General features: G+C 39.4%; 1 protein-coding gene across 4 annotated transcripts in view; it reads left to right on the top strand.

The window, feature by feature from the left end:
* Positions 1-20,124, top strand: part of tenm3 (teneurin transmembrane protein 3) — a 336,797-nt gene that overhangs the window by 77,667 nt on the left and 239,006 nt on the right. For all 4 annotated transcript variants that reach the window (XM_068727440.1, XM_068727439.1, XM_068727438.1 and 1 more), the window contains exons 4-6: positions 14,668-14,790; positions 16,397-16,517; positions 17,439-17,509. In XM_068727440.1, coding sequence (XP_068583541.1) covers positions 14,688-14,790; positions 16,397-16,517; positions 17,439-17,509 — 295 coding nt within the window. In that variant the 5' untranslated portion in view covers positions 14,668-14,687. The remainder of the gene's footprint in view (positions 1-14,667; positions 14,791-16,396; positions 16,518-17,438; positions 17,510-20,124) is intronic.

The following is a 20,124-nucleotide window of genomic DNA, read 5'->3' as shown; positions in this document are numbered from 1 at the left end:
ATCTGTGTTGGATTGTCCTTGAACCGGACACTGAACCCCCAACCTCTTCCAGCGGAGGTGCTTCTGGCTGCCCCTGTTCTCACCCTGGCCCCCCCACTCACAAATACATACATGGATTAGTGTTGAGGCTAGTGAGATCACTCCTGCCTTGCCAAGGCTTCATCACACGTTCTCTCACGACCTTTTTAAATCTTTCTCTTTACATCTCTCATTTCTTCATTACCTATATTTTATTGCTTTGTGGTCTTCTGTGCCTGAGTATCAAGTAGCCTACTTCCCTGTCCATTTATTCTCTGTAAATCTCCATGTGACTGTTTTTCTCTCACAGACAACTCTATCCCTGCAACTGTCTTTATTTTTCTCATCCCCCTCTCTTTTTTAATCTGAGAGAAGAGAGGGAGATTAGGTGGGGGAAAGGGAAAGGTAGAGAATGAAGGGAGGGAGAGTGAGAGAGAGATTATCTCAGCAGATTTGGAATTGTGAACTCATTGAAACTCGAGAGATAACGTGAGACAGAGAGAGAGAAGTAAATGAGAAGACAGATAGGAGAGGGAGATTAACATGAACAGGAAGGAACCAGAGAAAGAATGAGACAAGCAGCAGAGCGACAAAGGGAATGAAATGGAGCAGGAGGGGTGAGGGAGTGATGGATGAAGAAAAAAAATAAGAAAGAAAACGTAATGGGTGGAATATTTCAGATCATTGTACGATTGACTTGATTATCTTGCCAATATGTGAACAGCTGGGACAGATGGACAAAAAACCTGAGGTAAGTTACTGACTGAAAGATGATACAGCATACAAGTCACTTCCTTTCAATAAACCACATCACCTAAGGACATGTTTTATGTTAATACCTACACGCTTTTATTTTGACATATTATGTGCTGCTTGAACTGCTCTGTAGAGCTGACTTTATTTGGTGCTCTTCAACTTTTTAATGGGAGTAGATCAGAGCCTTAAGCTTGTAGATATGAGTCTGACTATGATTCTCTCAGGCATAGAAACTAGTCAAGACAATTCTGCAACAGAGTAAATGTGCATTGTCAGCTATTTGCTTTAGAGTTACAGAGTAAATTAAACGAGTGAGTGGGGAGAAGTGGGCAGCAATTATCAGCTGAGGAGGGGAAGTGAGATAAAGTGTGACGAAAGAAGGGGAAAAGAGAAGCAAGTATTTTATTCTACTGGATAGATGCAGGCTCTTACACTGGGGCACATGGGTGACTGGCAGAAACTTTAGACCACAGGGGCCAGATTGGGACAATGATAGAGGGGCCAGTTAAAACAAAGTTCCCCCCATTTGTATCCCAATACAGTATGAAAATAACACAACTTGGTTACTTTTTGTTACTTTTGGATTATCTTAATACTCAATACAGACTTCATGGTGACTGCTTGTTTTAAGTTTCAGGTCACATGGTCAACAAAAGTTTTACAAGTCAACATTAGTGTTGTTTGAAAATGAATTTAAGAGAGTACCTTGGATTCAAAGTTATGCAAGTAATGCATTTTATTTGTAATGCACTTTTCCTTCAGAAAATCTCAGAGTGCCACAGAGCCAGTACATAGTAAAAATATAGTTAAAACAAACTATAATAAAAAACTAAATAAAAAACAAATGGACTGTACTTGTATAGCGCTTTTCTAGTCTTTCTAACCACTCAAAGCACTTTAACACTACTTGTCATCATTCACCCATTCACACACACTGATGGCAGGGGCTAAGTGACACCTGCCTATCAGATTCTATCACATTCACACACACCGTAGGCACAGCTACGGGAACAATTTTGGGGTTAAGTGTCTTGTTCAAGGACACATCGACTAGCGGAGCCGGAAATCAAATCGCCAAACCTCTAATTGAAGGATGACCCTACTCTCCACTTACAGTCGCCACTTACAGTCGCCTCACATACTGGTGGCTTTGATTGGTATCATTGGCTATATAGATGTGTCACATTCAAGTCATTTTTATGTTTTAGAAATAACTTTTTTTGTTGTTGCTAGGGTGCTTTCTGTATGTTTGTCTTAGATGAAGCTGTGCTAGCTGACATCGTTACAATATGTTGATACAAACATTTTACTGGTATTTCTGACATGAGACTCGGCATGAGACTCAAACTTTAACTGTAAGGTGATTTACTTAATGCTGTTTCCACATTGATAAGACTGAACTTATTCGGGAGATGCTGAATAATTGGTTTAGTTTGTGGGCGGCTATTAGGGACTGAAATGATCAAACTCAATGATACTAAATATCAGCTGCCAGCTTCTGCTATCAGCAGCTTCAACCTGAGATATCAGTGATAGATCATTTGAAGATCATTTGGTCAAAATGTAGTATCTGTCAATCTCCTCCATTATTTCCTCAGTCACTGCATACTCTCCAGAGTTAACTGGCATGCTGTGTGTGTGTGTGTGTGTGTGTGTGTGTGTGTGTGTGTGTGTGTGTGTGTATGTGCAGATGGTCACGACAAGGAATAGGGGACAAGTGTTGCCCAAAGGCCTCTTAGATGGACAGTGACAGTGTGTGTGCGAGTGTGTGTGTCTCTGTGCACATGGGTGTGTATATTCCCTCTAGCTGTTTTAAGGGTGACCGTGATGAGACAGCTTTACTCTTTGACATACAAACAGACATACATACCCCCGAGGCTGTTGTCAGTTCCAAGTGACAGGATCATTGTGAGAAAGCTAACCCTGACTGAATGATTAGATATCATCTGGTTACATTCTGGGTGATCTACTGAACTTAATAGTGTGGATGGAGTGCAGAGGCAAAATCTTGGCCAACTACTGCATCAACGTGGTCTCATCCCATAGTCATGTTTTTGCCACTTGGGCAGCACTCACTATAATGATATTGTAACGCGTGGTTAGCGTGGTGAAACGGTTGCAGAAAAACTTCATGTTCTGGGTTTAAATAAGTACGTCTGCGTGTGTTCCTACCAGCACAGTTGGTAGTGGTCGAGCACCTGCAGACCTTTCAACGTTATTGGGTTTAATAGTTTTTCACTGCTTCATTTCTGGTGATGCACACTGAAGATTTCCATTTATGCCATACATCTCTATTCAACATTGTCATGATCACACAGATCCAGAGATTAAAGTTCAGACCATCAGCAAGAAGCTGACTATTTTCATGGAGTTATTCTTAATGCTTGTCATTGGCGCCACTGGGTCGTAATCCGTGCTATATCAGATACAAATTACCAGAAACTCCCTCTGCTCAGTCTCCAGTGGGGCATCCAGCAGCAACCAGCCCTCCTCAGACAGACCTAGATCTGGCTTCGCTGCCACCTTTAACTTGCAGTTGGAGCTCCCGGCTGGAAGCGGAGAGTTGACGGTCAACAGTGGCGGCTCCTCCTCTGGCCAGGAGTGGAGCTTTGCCTTGCTGCTCCGCCATTCCCCGATTGGAGCCAACACTGACACCATGCTGCTGGAGGCCCAGGCCATTTTGCTTTGCCGACTGGATGATTGGGAGACGCGGCAGAACCATTAGCAGGTCTCACTGTCAGACCCTGCTGCAGTAAAATGAGAGGTTTTCTAAAGGGACTCTGGTGCTCAGAAACACTGCCACTTTTGTCAACAGGGACCACCAAAATTGCTACAAAATAAAAGTTCCCCGTAGTAGCTTTGAATGCAGTTTTCAGCACATTTCACTCATTTGAAAACAACCCTCAATAAAAAAACGGTCGTAGTGTGATCTGTGCTTTATCTTAAGCAACCAGTTGACTTTTTGAACTTTTGACGAGGGCAAGAGGATTAGCAGCAGGTATCTCAAAACCTCCCTAACGGCTAGATAATCAATCAATCAATCAAAATGTATTTGTATAGCACATTTTAAAATACAACAAAGATTGCCCAAAGTGCTGCACATACAGTAGATAAGCAGTCATACAAACAAAGACTGGATTAATAACAGTAAGTAACAACAAATTCAAAAGACAAACCGACACAAATCACACAAAAGTGCCATGTTGGGATCAAAGGTGATAGGCCAGGGAAAATAAATAGGTTTTTAAACAACTTTTAAACATTGGTAAGGTGGATGACAACCTAATATGAAGGGGAAGTTTGTTCCAGAGCTTAGGGGCAGCAACAGAGAAGGACCGGTCGGCCCGAGTTGTCATTTTTGTTTTCGGAACAACTAAAAGCTGTTGGCCGAGAGATCTTAGTGAGCGAGGTGGGGTATAGGGCTGCAGTAGGTCAGACAGATAGACTGGGGTGGCGCCATTTAAACACTTAAAAACAACAATTTTAAATTTTTTAATTAATTCTGTACTCTACAGGTAGCCAATGAAGGGATTTTAAAATCTGTGAAATGTGTTCACGCCTGCTTGTAAGTCGTGCTGCAGAGTTCTGCACCAACTGAAGGCGTGATAGAAGTTGTTTGGCTATTCCAGCATACAAAGAATTACAATAGTCCAGTCTGGAGGTGATAAAAGCATGAATAACTTACCGGTACCCCACAGGTCAGGGGGACAGGTTGAGAGGAACAGTTGCCCATGTTGACAGAGAATGATCTGTCGGTCAGGTAGGACTTAAAACATTGTAGGGCAGTACCTCGGATGCCGACGGAGTGCTCAAGTCGGGAAATTAAAATGTCGTGGTCCACAGTGTCAAAAGCAGCAGAGAGATCAAGTAAAAGCAAAATGGCGGGATCTCCAGCATCAGCAATGAGTAAAAGGTTGTTAAAAACTTTTAAAAGGGCAGAGTCACTGCTGTGAGACATTCTAAAACCAGATTGAAAAACATCACAGATGCCGTTCAAGCTAATAAAAGATTGAAGCTGTTGAAATACAACTTTCTCAAAGATTTTTGACAGAAAAGGCAAGGTGGATATTGGTCTGTAATTTGATGGGTCAGAGGGTTCCAGATTAGGTTTCTTGATGAGAGGAATTACTGTTGCATGTTTAAAATAGACTGGGACTGAACCAGAAAACAGACAACTGTTTATGATTGAAAGTATACGTGGTCCAATTTTAAAAAAAACACAGCTTAAAGAGACCTGAGGGGATGATGTCAGAGTGGCACATTGTAGTTTTTAGTTGATCAACAATTTTAGTGAGAGCTGGGAGGGAAACAGGCTTGAAATGGTCCAACACAGCAGAAAAAGTGGGAGAAATACTTGGATCAGTGTAGTCGGATGTAACACCAGACCTAAGTTCTGATGCAACAGAGGTAAGTGGGAACATGTGTTTATTTGGGTGATTTTTGTCAACGAACTGACCATATAGTATAGTAAGTAGTGATTAGTTTAGAAAAGTATTGAAGTAGCAGCAAAGCAGTATAGATAGCAGTATAAATTCACATTGTCCTTGGTTTTCAGGGAGGTTGAGCAGATTGTTGGTCCCACTGTCATTGGCTGTAAAAGGGAAGAATAAATCCTAAAGAATCGCAGAATTTCAATGAGAGATACAAAAAAATTCTTCCATTCTGCTTTCCTACCTTGCTATAAAGTTCACGTCTAACACATTCAGTGTCCTGCTCAAATGTCTCTGTCATGTTTCTTATTCATATCAGTAAATCAGAGTCAATGTTCGGCCACTCAGTGGTAGAAAACTGTGACATATCAAAAACAAACATTATAAGGGGGCCTCTGGATAGAGTTGATGCAAAGCTATTGTCTCCTGCTGGTTCACATTCATTGCCTTCTCAGCTTAATTGTATTCAATAGAATTAAATCCTCTCCTTCTCCACCTGGATTTTACTTCTAGCTGGAGGCATAGAATGAATTGAAGGCATAGCACTGAGGGTTTATAAGTGTGACTATAAATCATGTGTATGTACTCTACAGCAGTCTTTCCAGAGTGAATAACTCAGGGCAACAGTTACATGAGATTTGTAACGTCTTTTTTATGGCTTTTTTGTCCTACTTTATAGTCAACAATGGAGTGAGGCAAAGGAAAGGGAGGTGGTGTTTGTCAGACCTGAACCTATTTATTTTTACACATGAACCTTTCCTTTCTGTTTGTGTCTGGACCAATAGGCGTCCCATGAGGAACTATTGGCAGCTACGAGCGTGGTTTAGGGAGGGTTGAGTGGGACGCAGTGTGTTTATTCAAAACAACAATGGCTGAAGAGGTTAGCCTAGCTGCAATAGCATCAATTATATCAGTACTGGAGAGTATGGGTACATCCCAAGTCTCTTATTTGTCATTTTTTCGCTCCTCGCTCCTCACTTGAACCGGAAGTTGTTCTGCTCCGCCATATTGACCGCCGTCCCTTATTTTGCTCTGAGGATCGAGGATCAAGGAGAGATCTCCGAGGAGTCCATGAGCGAGGACGCACGATAACAGCCTTCCAGGAAGTGTTTTAACGGCCGACACGCCGCCTCGTTGTTCATCAGTTATGTGATTGGACGCTGCAGCTGATCGGACTGGCTGACTGGAGTAAAACCAGAGTGAAGATGGATCAGAGATTAAACTCAAGTTTTATATTTGATTAGTTTTCGGATTCACCGTCTGGTTTACATATATGTTCATTGTAGTCAGAACAACAAAAGGACCACAAACAACTTTCATTTGTTAGAAAGATTTGTCTTTTCATGATCTGATATTTCCCTCAATAATTTTTATTATGGATACAATTAAAGTCAGAGAGAGCTTTTACATCATTTATCATCATATCATTTAAATTTAACCTGAAACATTGAGCCTAATAAATTAATTCCAGTATTCAATAGAAACCATAATCATATTCTGGGTGAATTAATAATGACTTCACAATCTGAATTTCAAAACGTACAAACGCAAATGATTCATAAATAAGTAAAACGCATTCCGCCGGTAGAAATCGATTCTGTGCTTAAAAACAGAACACAGTTTGTTAAAGAGGTAACAGGCTACAGAGAGAAAACACCTCTACACTGATGATTACTGTGTGTCTTTATTAGTTATTAGTATGAATAGTTACTATTATTAAGTACAGTGATCATGTGTACAGACACAAACTCATCAAAAGTATCTCCAGCTGTTAAAGCCAAATGACAGCAGATGGATCAGCTGTGATCTGCGGCCACCGTCATCAGAAATAGACGTCGCTTTGCGTGACGCAAATGAGGAAAGGACGTCTCATATCTCTTAAAACATATTTCCTCGTTTCCTCTCTCCTCGCATGGTTTCCTTGCGTCTCTCCAGAAGCTCAACTGAAGCTCCATGGAAAAGATGTTTTCGCTCTTCTCCCGACTGGCATCCAATCACCTACCACGATTTTTGAAAGGTCCTGCCCTTTCAGTTGACGGCTTCTCAGATGGTTTTGTGTAAACCGCCAGATTTTGTGAATCTGGCGGTTCACTACATTGTAATACTACCTTAACATATACCATATATTGGTGTAAGGCAACATAAAAAAGCACACACACACACACACACACACACACACACACAATTAACACATGTCAAATCCATCCATCTCAGTGGACTCAGCACCAGCGTACAACCAGTCATTACGTCATCATACCAAACAGCACATGAATCCAGCCAACCTCAGAACCCTACCCAAATCCTCACAACCAATCACAAAACACTCCATGAAACTTAACACTAAGCAGCAAAAGCCCAATCATCAATGAGTCTTCATTTTTATTGTTTAACCTGTAAATATAAGTTTTAATACTAATTAGGAGACACACTAATTAAACTGATCAGGCAGAAGTAAAGCCCTTCACACACTGAGGGGGTTACAAATAATCTGTGAAATGCAAAAGTGCTTCTTGCGAATATGATATTTTAGGGCGTTTATTGTAAAAGGTAAGAATGGAAGAAGTGGATCTGATCTGAGCTGCCTTTGTCAAGATTGAAAGGATTAATAAAGTTTTCCGTCTTGGTTCGGACTTCGGAGTCTCTTTGTTGTTGTTTCATAAATATAGGTATAATAACTCAACAACATGATTGGTTGATGCCTTTACTCACAATGTGAAAGCTCAGGAAAATTGACCTTGTATACAGTCTTAAATGTTTTAAATAATTATGTAGGAACTGTATTCTATGGGTTTGGGACTAATTGAATATTACTTGAAAAAAAGAATCTAAAAAAGCAAATCTAAAATGAGTCAATAATCAAAAGTAATGAGCAGTTAAAGGTTAATTGATATACTTGAATAAAGAGGAATTCTGAACTGGCTCTTTAATCCCTATTAGCTTTCCCTCATTGTTCATTGAAGCACAGTGTTTTTAATTAACAATTTAATTATTGATGAAGCACCTGATCAAGCTCTGTTAATTCACTTATTAATGAAAAAACAACAGCAAAGTGATCATTGCTTGCACTTATCCTCCTTTCCCTCCTCCCCTTCTCTGTATTTCAGCTTTTCCTCATTTGTCCCTTTTGTCCCTCATCTCAGCCCAGTGAAAACACCAGACACTTCACTAAGTGCTTTGCTTTTTTTTGCCTTATTAGTTGAAAAACATTTATTTGTCTGGCTTGCATTGGAATTGTTTAAAACGGGCATTTCATCTATTGACAAGAAAACAATGTTCGCAATGCAGCCCTGGTCTTTGGTTGTCTGTCATGTTCCTGCTCTCAGTCACTCTCTTCTGTTTACTCTCTTTGTCCTATCTGTCCTGTACGTTGCCCCTCATCATTCTCCTCAGCTTTGTCTCCTATCCGTCCTCCCTCCATGCGGATTGTCTTTTGTTTTGAATCTTTGCTCTTTTCATCTTTCTCTTTCCCAATTTGTATTTCTCTAGTTCTTTATCTTTGTTATTTCTTCACTGTCAGCATATCTCACATTGTCTTTTACTTTCAGTACCTCAAAATCACAGAATGTAAGAAAACAGTGGACTGTGGTCACTATAAATATGTGTACCTCAAGCTGCAGTGCCGCTTTGCTTTTACCATTGTGTATGATGATAAACTGACAACAAATATGCAAATGATTTACCCAGCTGACAGCCGAGTCATGGCTGTCACATATCCCACATTGGTTGTCAATGAGATTTCTGGATCGGAGCACTGTCAGCAAATTTGTTGCTTTGCTCATGTCGCTGTCTGTTGCCACACTTAGTCTTGTGTGCCGTGGTCCATTTCTTCTGAGCTGAGCAAATTAATGATAAATATGTAGAGCCAAACAATGAAGCACAATATGTAACATTGAGCATTTGAGCCTTGTTGCAGTACAAATCGTGCAAGATCAGAGTGATCGCATCATATCATTTTCAGGAATGAGAATCTAAGGTTTCCATTCCTAACACATGATTTGGTGTGTAAGTTGGTTACACCTCTTATTTTATGTGTCAAATATGTAATACATTATCTCTTTTTAACCTGTAGCTCTATTTACATCCAAATATACAAAGTTGAACCCAAATAGATTTGATGACAGATTTTGTAGAATTCAGATTTTAAATACCAGACCACTGGGACCGCTAAAATTAATACAAAATGAAATGTCCTTATATATGTAGATGTTGCATGTGTTGTACCTTCAACTGAAGACACCGATGCGGTTTAGGGGGGTTTCTGAGCTACTACTAGGTTTCTGAGTTTGCTGAGGTTAACAACTCTTTGCTGCCTTCACATCAAGGCAAAGTGGTAATGCCTTTGTGGAAGAATTAACTATTCCATTCCCAAAAGCGACAAAAGTAGGCCTGACCTATAGCATTGGCACGCAATAATCCAGCTGACATCCCATCAGCAGTGAGCCTTACTAACACAATGTGCTGTTTGGTAAACCAGCCAGAAGAGAAGATTCAGGAGTGGAATGGTGAGCCAGCGGCTTGCGTGTTTTGGGAGTTGTGCGTTTGGCAGAGCTGAGGCAGCTGTTGTGTTCAGATGGTGACAAAAGAGGTTCCACATGTTGGGCACAGATTGCATTGCCATTAATTCGAAAAAATAAGACGCAATTGAAAACAAGAGTTTCTCCTTCAAAGTTAAGCAGCTACTCATTCTGAGCACTCCACTAGAAGCTCCTCTTCAGAGAGAAGCTGATACAATCGTTTGCAGCTCTTGAGGCACACAGTGGCGGCCTCACCTGGCGGTAGCCATTGGACACTTCCTTTGGGATATCAGGAAGTTGCTCTGCACCTGTGCAGCTAACAGCACTAACAACAGCAACAGTGAAGTACTCTATTGGTATCGGTATCACTTTAAGGGTACTGGGTTTGGTTCTGACATTGTATTTTTTTAAACCCAGCCCTACACAAGGGTCATATTTTATGAGCTGAGCTTATGTCAAATCATTTGTCTGCCAGCAGGAACAAGGGGATCATTCTTCTTTCTCAATGGGCTCCAGCAAATGATTTTCTTCTTAACCTTCATAGTATTAAGTTTAATTAATTTATCCTGAAATTAATTGTGCACATTTTTTGTCCATGCATTACATAATTTGCGATACAGAGGTCATTTATGGAGAGAATGGTAGACTTTTCAATTAAAGACATCTGTCTGTCTGTTTGTAACTTTCCAATTTCCAATCATCATTTATTATTTGTGAATAGAAAGAGAAAAGAGAGATGGGATATGAATAAAAGATAGAGTGAGATAGAGCAGATTGAAAAAGAAATAGGGAGGGATGTCACTGAGCGCGTAATGTGTGTATTCTTGGGAACCCTTGAAGCCCTGCAGTTCGCTGAACATAAAAATTAATAGCAGAGTGATTAACAGCAGCAGCAGACAGCTCTACTGTGGTAAGGGTTAGAAAAATGCTCCAGCCCATTTGTATACACAGAGCATGTCCACCAACATACACAGTATCCTCACACTCAGTCACCCATGAAGACACACAGCATATAAACACACCATCACACACACACTTACCTCCAAACATACACAACTAAATAAACACTCAGTCAGTCACATTCCCAAACACAAAGACCAGAGTACATCAGTTTTAGGAAATACACATCTAGATTTCTCTGGTTTGTATTGTGGACTTGTGGAAAATTAACAAAGCTGGACATTAATATCTAAATTGTGCCTACAGTAACTTAGATATGATGTACAGCCAGAGCAGCAAAACAAACATCACATAATAAAACGTGTTCTTTTTAGGTCCTGTTTGCAAGGGGAATGTTTTCCAGCTTTAAATAAAACTGCGTCCTACAAGGTCGACTGATCAACTTCCTGTTCCTTTAATTAATCTAACTGAAGTGAGCTGCACTGTTTTCTTATCCATTCACTTTGCTGTGAATGAGCTTTAATTACACAAATCCATCCCTTTAAACAGAACAGATTAAAACAACTTACAACTCAGTCAAACCAGATCATTTCAAAATATGTTTTAAGAACTTCCTATCAACATGGCTGTAATCAAAAATATAACATTATGTGAAACCTATAACCATGTAAATGAGAGTGAACACGGAGCAAAAACAGTTAAGAGCTGAATGTTTCTTTAAGGAGCTGACATGAAATAATTCATTATGCCCAAAAAATGATGCATTAGTGACCAATTTTAGAGACACTAAAGGTCAGAATAGATTGGTTTGCCACTTTTTGTCAGAAGACAGTTAAAAACATGTTGAGAAGGAATGCATGTCATAGCTACTGAGTATGGATATTTCCTGACGAAAACAGAAGATAGTTTGCAATAGGGATATAATAAAATAATTTACTGTTCAACCGGCAATGAGAATTTGGACCGATAAATGCTGTCAGACAAACAAAAAAGAAATATTGAAAATGTCAACAACAAAAAATCAGCGGAGCATAACTTAAAGGAGTGGCTTGTCACCCCCGTCGCCCCTTTCACTTTAACCAGCAAGAAGCATGCAAGACACAGGGAGTTGGCTCTGGTCTTGAGGAGATGTTGCATTGATTCACAGACAAATAGACTAAACATACACTGCACTGCTACGTTTACAGCTATGACATTACTGATAACTTCATTCTCATCATCACCCGTTCACTTTCTCAGCCGGACTCTCGCAGCTGAACTAACTGATACAGTGGAGACTTAATTGGAATGTGTCTGCATGTCTCCTCATCAATGCAACAAACAGTGTGGCTGCTAACTCTCCCGGACAGGTGAACTGGGTGTCTTTTTTGTGCATACACTGCAGCTGGCAGTAAATGATGGATTTAACCCTTCAAGTTGCTGTGAAGTGTAATCGGGTTTGGTTGAGTCTCTTTATGATTATGAGTACATGACCGATACTCAATATTGGTATCGGTGCATCCCTATCAGATACTGTCACTTAGTAACATCAGAATGCATTCTATGTTATTATATGCATGAAACAAAACTCCACTGCTAAAGTTGGTTTGTGAGGAGAAGGAACAGCTCTGTAAGAATGAATACATACAGTGCCTCCTGTTCCTCTGAATCATTCAGGGGCCCCCCGTCAACACAGCCCCTGATCACAGCATGGCACACCATGATTATCCACCCTGATGCCGATCAACAGTTAATATGTGAATATCATGTATCTCATTAGGACTTGGCCCCATAGTGGCTCGATGGTGTTCGACTGCTTGTACTTCAGAACAGCGATAGACCTTCATGTCCTGCTGTCATTAAAGATAAGATGATACAAAAAGACCTATTAATTCATTCTGGCAGGTACCAGATGTAGTTTGAAGCAGAATAGAATGCATGAACCAAATAGTCCGGACAGCAAAGTGCATCATGACACAAGCACACAAACAAACACACATACACACATGCATGCATCCAGGTCCAGAAGGTAGGGGATTTAAGGCTCAGTGTCTCAGATTAAGTTGAAGGCTTATAAAGCTGTCTGACCACTGGCTGTCTTTACTCCCCCTTCTCCCCTTCTCTTCACGACTCTTCTTGCAAACTAACCCTCTTCTCACTCAGTCCTTTGCCTTTCTTATCTCTGTCAAATTAAGTATTGTCTCAAGAAAGTCAAAATGAATATTGCCGTACATTTTATCACACCTGGCTTTTATAAGCTGTGTTATCGCTTGTGTTGCCATGTGTCTACCGCCTCTTCTCCTTTGGGTTTCTATGTGTGCTCTCACCCTCTATTCTCTGTCCACCTATCCATCAAAGCATGAAAGCCAGACCCATTTTGAAGGCCAGCACTTATTTCTTTGTGTTTGAGCAGCTACCAAGGCACATGTTAAGCTCTCACTGTAAAACTCCCCAGTGACAGCAGCTGGCGACTCGATATCCAAAGAGGCACACATTACTCAAAGAACTGCTGACAGCCTGTGGATCCATCCCATCAGCTTACTGTCCCATCGAAGCATCAATTCTACCTCATTACTTATAACTCAGCATAAAGAGCGGCACAAAAACCAGCAGGCCTGGTCACTCAATTCATAAACTGACAATCGGCAATCCCTAGACGAGTAAAAGCTATCGCGGTTCAAACTTATAGATTCTTCTTTTCAGGCTAATGTCATGGACTAATGTAGGTATCTGTCCATATCCATGTATATATATATATATATACTCCTTATGAATGTAGATGAATTGTCACTTCACTGTAGCACTTCACTTAAAGTAGTACTGCAGTTGCATGAATTTGATATTTGAAATGCTTTTGCTCTTGACGTCTTTTGGCTAAAAACAGCCACCAGGTGTGTTCCTGAACTGCCTACATGGGCATTGTTCACTCCTGTCATAGTACAATAATGAAGTAAAAGCTGCAACTCAAGGTTTTTTTTTTGTATAGATAAATCCTTAAATTGTTTAATCTGTTAAAAGTCAGAAAATAGAAAAAAGTTCCCATAACATTTTCAAAATGTTTGTCTCTTTGTCTGTCAAACAGTCCAATACCCAAAGAGATACAATGTACTGTGATATGAAAAAGAGGGGGAAAAGCTAATCATCAGTACAGCATGTGAATGGTGGTCATTTTTGCTAAATAGATTACTTAAACAATCAAATCATTAATTGAGAAGTGCATCTGTTTACCTCTTTTCAGCCATTTATTTTTGACTTAATATGTATTCAGGCCACCTCTATAACTGCTAGGTGTTGTATAATACAACCAAAGGGAACAGGAATGTGCTACCTCTCCACTACACTCCAAGTTTTTCATTTACATACCTTAAATGCCAGATGGCACAATCAAGTGACATGCATTCACAATATGAACTATGACAATTTTCCTTTTTTTCTGTAGATGTGAAGAAATAGTTTTGGAGACAACAAACAAACTTTTGGCACAGCCTTGATATTCACAATTAGCAGTGGACAGACAACACACACACAACTGAATACATAATCTCCTTGCGGGGATAATGAACAATCCATTGATGAACCAAATAAATGCAGACAAATGACATTACATGTGAATGTCTGCTTGATGTGTGATCAAACAAAACCACAAATCCCGCAAATGGATGTTTGTATAATATGAATTAACCTCTATGCATTTTTGTTTCTATTTGTGTGAAGCCTTTTATGAACACACTGTACGTGCACGGCTCACAGAGTGTGTCTCTTTGGTATGTTAACCAATGGGAATGAACAAAACAGCTGAGCGTGCTGCTGCTCACAGAGAAATACACACAGTGTAGATGGTGATGTTTTAATCAAGTCACCACAGGAGCACATACTGTATACACTGTTGCTGTAGTAGTTGTCGTTGATTACAGTGCACTGATGTCAGTTTAAAATGTAACTGTAAGATGAGGCCTTGTTGTTGTTCTCACTTTGTCATTGATTACTCCTTTGTCTATGTGTGTGTGTGTTTGTGTTTGCAGATTCAGTCCAACAACCCTGACTCTCTGTCTGTCTCTCTGTCTCTGCAGCTGTACAGCAGCATGCCTGTATGTTTGCCAGCAGCACAAGCAGAAGCACTATGGAAGTGAAAGAGCGACGTCCATACTGCTCACTCACCAAGAGCCGCAAGGACAAGGAGGGGCCGTACACTGGTGAGATAGCTCACTCAGCTCAGTCATCCATTCATGTGTTTCTACATTCATTCATTAGCTGAGTCGGTCAGTGGCTCAGTCTTCAGAGATCCTTTGCTGGCCTCACATTTAGGGATCAACACATCTACTCTTTTATATTAAAGCTTCCAGTTAAGACTAAGATATCTACTGCAGCTATGATTTTCCTAAGAGTCGCCCATTGACGAGTGTTTATCCAAGTGTATCATTTTCATTACAACAGAGGTGGGCCACACTGATAAGGGAAGGTCACATTTTTAATTAAAGACCAATATTTTCCTCATATACCTACTATGCATCGCCAAACCTTTCACAGCCAATGAGGCCACGACCAAGTTTGTTTTTACATCAATGGGTCATATTTAGTCATGTCCATCATTGCTATCAGTAATATTTACATACCAGGTTGGACAAACAAAAACAAAAGCTGAGAATATTACTTCAACGTTCAGCTGTTAACATTCATCACAGTTTACAGACCACCTCCCCGTTTCATATTTCCCTGTACTGCCCACAGTTATCCTTTGCAGTGAGGGATTATTACCAAAATTATGAGTGCATTCATTTTTGGTTTTAACTTGTTATTAGGCAAATAAAGATAATATGCCCTTAACTATTATCTTTTTTCAGCATGACTGATGGTCCAAAGTCTTGTTTCTTGCTACATCACTTTGTTTAAATGAATTGTTAAATTAGGAGAGTAAAATGTCATCAGAGCTGACAGAGGAGGTGACCAAAACTACGGAAATTAGACTAAAGACCGTTTCAAAAGGAAAACACATTATATAGCAGATCAACACTGCAAGCACCATGCAGATCATTGTCAAGTGTGTGCAAAGGGGCAGTGTGGGAGGGTTATGTGTTAAGAAAGTTATGGGGCCAACAAATACATGTGAATTCCTAGCAGTGCTTCCCAGAAGGCAGAAGTAGATATTCTGTGTGTAGTACATGAGAGGTTCTGGGTGATTTCTCCAGCTGGCCCGAGGCTCTACTTAGTCCAGCTGCTGAGAAAGCAGTCCTCCATAGAGCAACCTACAGCTTTGGAGGTGATCCCCGGGAGCCACAGAATATTGGCTTTCAGGCTTCCACTGCACTTCGGACAGAATTATATTTTGTGTTGCAGACCAGTTGAAGGAGGTGAGAATCATCTTGCTTGCAGCCAATGAAACTGTCTCCTCAACAAATAAATCATCTGCTGTTATAAATAAAAAGTTCAGACGTCAGAAGTGCGTGTACCTGCTCGCATATAGGAAAATCATGTTTGTGGTGAATAATGACTGGGGCTATATTGATATATTGCTCCAAAACATTCTGAAACCCAAATAATTATATTGCACAGTAAACTCATCATGAATGACATGTGTTTACCCCTTAGCGCTTCTTAATACTGGATGTATATGTCTATGAGTATACATTTAACAGAAAAGGAAATTGTAAATAATATAACAGTCTGGAGGCTGGGCAGCAATGTCTTCACAATGTTTTTGAGGGGTGTTTAGGTGTTTGCGTTTAAGTGCATGTGTGTGTTTTGTGCCTATATATACAGTATGTGTGTGTCTGCTCATGGGTGTGTATCTATGTCTTCTAGGTTCATCAGGGGACAGTGAAGACTGTGCTATCGGCTCCCAGGGACTCCGGGTCCCCACTCAGAAGTCCTACTCCTCCAGTGAAACACTCAAGGCCTTCGACCAGCACCAAGACCAGACCAGGTTAGAACTGGGAGTGCGCTCTGGTGCTCGGAGTGCATATATATGTTTTTCACTCTTAAGGACATGTCCCCTTACTTTGCCAATAGAGTGAAAAGAGGTAGAATCATGTTTTGAGTGGAATATTCCTTTTGATATTGGTAATACCTTGATATAATACCGTCACTGCATCATAGTTATATCGCCCACCCCCAGTAAAACACAAACGTCTACTCTTGAGACTAAAACACATATTAACAAGTATGATTTGAGCCACAGATGGTTTGGTAGAGTCACATCTCTGCTGATAATTCCAGAGAAGAGCTGATAGCTTTAGATTTTCTTCACAAGGGAGGATCGAAACAATTATTTCTACTGACGTTTTTACATTTCCATGTCTGTTTACTATATTGAAGAGACCATTGCAGACAGCAGACAAGGATTGAGCCACATTAGATGTGCTTTATTCTCAGTGAATGAAAATCAATTTTACCAGAGTGCTATGTTTTAACAACAACCCTTGATTATCCAGCAGAACTCAGTGGAGCACATGCTTTATACATCACAATAGCAGACAGACAACGAATGTGTATGCCACTTCCTTGGATTCTTGAAAATGTGTTTTGAAGATGATGTTAATTTGAAATTTTGCCCCTTATCTTTATACTGTATGTGTTACTTATTACCTTCCATACAAACAGGGTCATATGCAATGTATGTACTTTTATTGATGATTAGCAGACTTGGCCTTGTATTTACTGTATTGTTTTACAACCACACACCCTGTCCTGCTTGATGCCGAATGGTAAATGTAAGTGATTGGGTACCTGAACCCAACAAAAGGACGAAACAAAGCTGCACAGTGACTTTCACTAGATTCATTCTGAAGGACTATCCTTTATTGTAGGAACACAACTGACAACATGTGTCCTTGGTTGTTGACAGGTTACTGTACGGGACGACCAAGGGTTACAAGGACATGGTTCACCGTGAACAGGATGATTATAACAGACAAGGTGAGAGTCCACGGTTATCTGTGCACACATCAAGCAACAAGACTCACAATAAGTGTTCTGTTGGTACCCTTGCCATCAGCACCTTGAAAGGTCATGTAATGTAAATTGCCTCTCTGTTTTTACCTTTTTCGGGGGGGGGGGGTATTATCAATCCTGTGCAAATCCTAATTTGCTTGGTATACTGTTATTTGGTGTTTGTTTTTGTATTAGTTTATTTGTGGATTTTTAAAAGTTTCTTAACACTTCAATGGTATGGATGGATGCAGGTCAGATGGTTGAGTGGAGAGTTCTGTTGAAATGATGTAAATAAAAAGATATGCGGGATAAAAGCTACAGTATAATGACCACTGAAAGTGACACATCTTGATAAAATGGTGAAAAAAAAAGCTTCTCTACAGAGCTCACTCATTCTTCTCCAGCTCCAATTAACACACCGTCAATATTTGAGAAATGAAAAAAATATAATTACTCAATCATCTTATCTACTTCATTTTCACTGCTGGCCTAATTGGAGCTCATTTAAAATTAATATAACTTTTAATTGAACGGCAGCACTTGTTATCTCGTGTTGTGCCATTAATTACGGAAAGCTTTGATAATTTCCCTTTTCATTTGCTGATTAAAGATGAAGAGGCACATACTGAGATTTTACAGATGATTTGTTTGTCTTCTTTTTCATTTATATTTTAAAGGATCATTACGAGTGTTATTTGAATCAGATTTCAGCCTATTTCATGTTGATGTGAAAGAGTTACTCCTGCTGACTTATTAAATTTAATGTAAAAAGTATTCTTAATGTTTAATCCACTCATGAACTACTTTACCCAGTCTGCATGTTTTCCATTATTAAAGGAAGAAAGAGAACCCTATTTAAACACCAATTATTAGTGTTCCTTTTGTTTTGGTGGGAACTGTGACAAAAAATGTTGCATGAGATGTAATTACAGCCCTGCATTCATTGTGCATCCCTCATTACGATATGCCATTATGATGCGAACAACTATTTTATATGTAAATTATATAATATTTTCATATATATGTGTGAAATCTAGGATCACTGCACAAGCTGCTGCACTAGTTGTGACTGGAATTGTAATCACCTTCTTGTGTGTATAGATTTTACACATGACATTTGTATTTGTATCTTTCATCACATAAACAACATATAAACAACTCCCCATTTATTCCTGGGATAGTTTATCATGTGTATGAATACATATTTTTGTGGAAGTAGATGGAAATGAGATAAAAGCCTCCCCATTAATAACCAGCATAAATTAATTCTGTCATAATCAGAGGCTTGTCCTGACACTATTATTTGAATAGTGAAGGGATTTACACTTTTTAATAATACTTAATTGGGATTTTAAACAGGAAGAAATATCATTCATCCACTCAATGATGTGTAACATGAGTCATGAGATACACAGGGTGATGAACTCAGATCTGTGGCACCAGGGCCTTGTTTTAATGTTGTACAATGAATTAATTTGTATGACTTCCCTGCTTGATCATACAACATCAACTGCAATTTAATTTATTTTCTCTAAAGTCTGTTCTTTAAGAGGAAATACAGTTGCCAGGAAGAACGGTTTAGATAAGAAAAAAAAATTTAAATTCAAGTTTTATTTCTATATCCCTGTATTCCAGTTCTTTTCATAGCACACTTTATAACTTATCATTACACCTACATTTATTTGAATTCATTCATTCAATTCCTTTTTATCCTAAATCCTAATCCCAAGTCCCAACTCATTGATCATCCCTTCTAAACCAGACCCCTAATATAATAATGGACAATATAGTCCACATACATTTTGAATGAATGATGGAGTGCGTGTTAGAGATGCACATCCTTCACAGTTTAAATCACTCTGCTAATCCGTCTCTTCTCCTGTAATGACTAAATGGGATTTAAGGGATCTAGTCAATAAGTATTCACCATCTCTGTCTGGTTGGTCTTCTGGCTTTCTGCTTCTATTTTCTTTTGAAAATGTTTTTTGAGATTTATTTTAAACAATAGCTCTTTCTAAAAGCATTGCTGCAGTTAGTTCAGCCCCATAAGCAGGGTTAAGGCTTTTGGTCTTCGATGCTACATGAGTCAGCCTCTCTGTACATGTAGCAGCTGCTGTCAGTGTGATTTCCTTTCTTAATTGAGATCCTTCTTTCTTCTCTTGGCAAACTTTTCTGCTGCATACTCACACACTGTGTTGTTTGACACACATTAGTTACACACATTAGTGGAGCAACAAAAAATTCATTGAGAGCAATTTTGTTAATTGATGATAATTGAATCTAAGTCATTTATTGAGCAAAAATGCCAAATATGATCTGGTTCCAGCTTCACAAATATGAGGATTTATGTTTTTTTGAACATTGCATATCTTTTGTTTGCTGATTGCTGGTTGGGAAAAACAAGCAAGTTGAAGACATTACCTTTTTCACTACTTTATTTAGAGTCAGACAATGAACTTGTTTGTGTATAAATTAGTTTTCAAAATATATTTTAACAATGTTGAAGCAATTGAAAAAATAAATGTTCTTCAGCATAGACAAGGCTATTTTTTTTCAAAAGGTTTTTATGAGGGGATTTCATGTGTGAACAAAATATTTTT

The sequence above is a fragment of the Cebidichthys violaceus genome, unplaced genomic scaffold (genome assembly GCF_023349555.1).
Source record: "Cebidichthys violaceus isolate CVI_PGR_0920_01 unplaced genomic scaffold, fCebVio1.0.p SCAF_4, whole genome shotgun sequence".
NCBI classification, from domain to species: Eukaryota; Metazoa; Chordata; class Actinopteri; order Perciformes; family Stichaeidae; genus Cebidichthys; species Cebidichthys violaceus.
The sequence above is the reverse complement of the archived record's forward strand: the minus strand, read 5'-3'. Positions and strand labels throughout refer to the sequence as shown.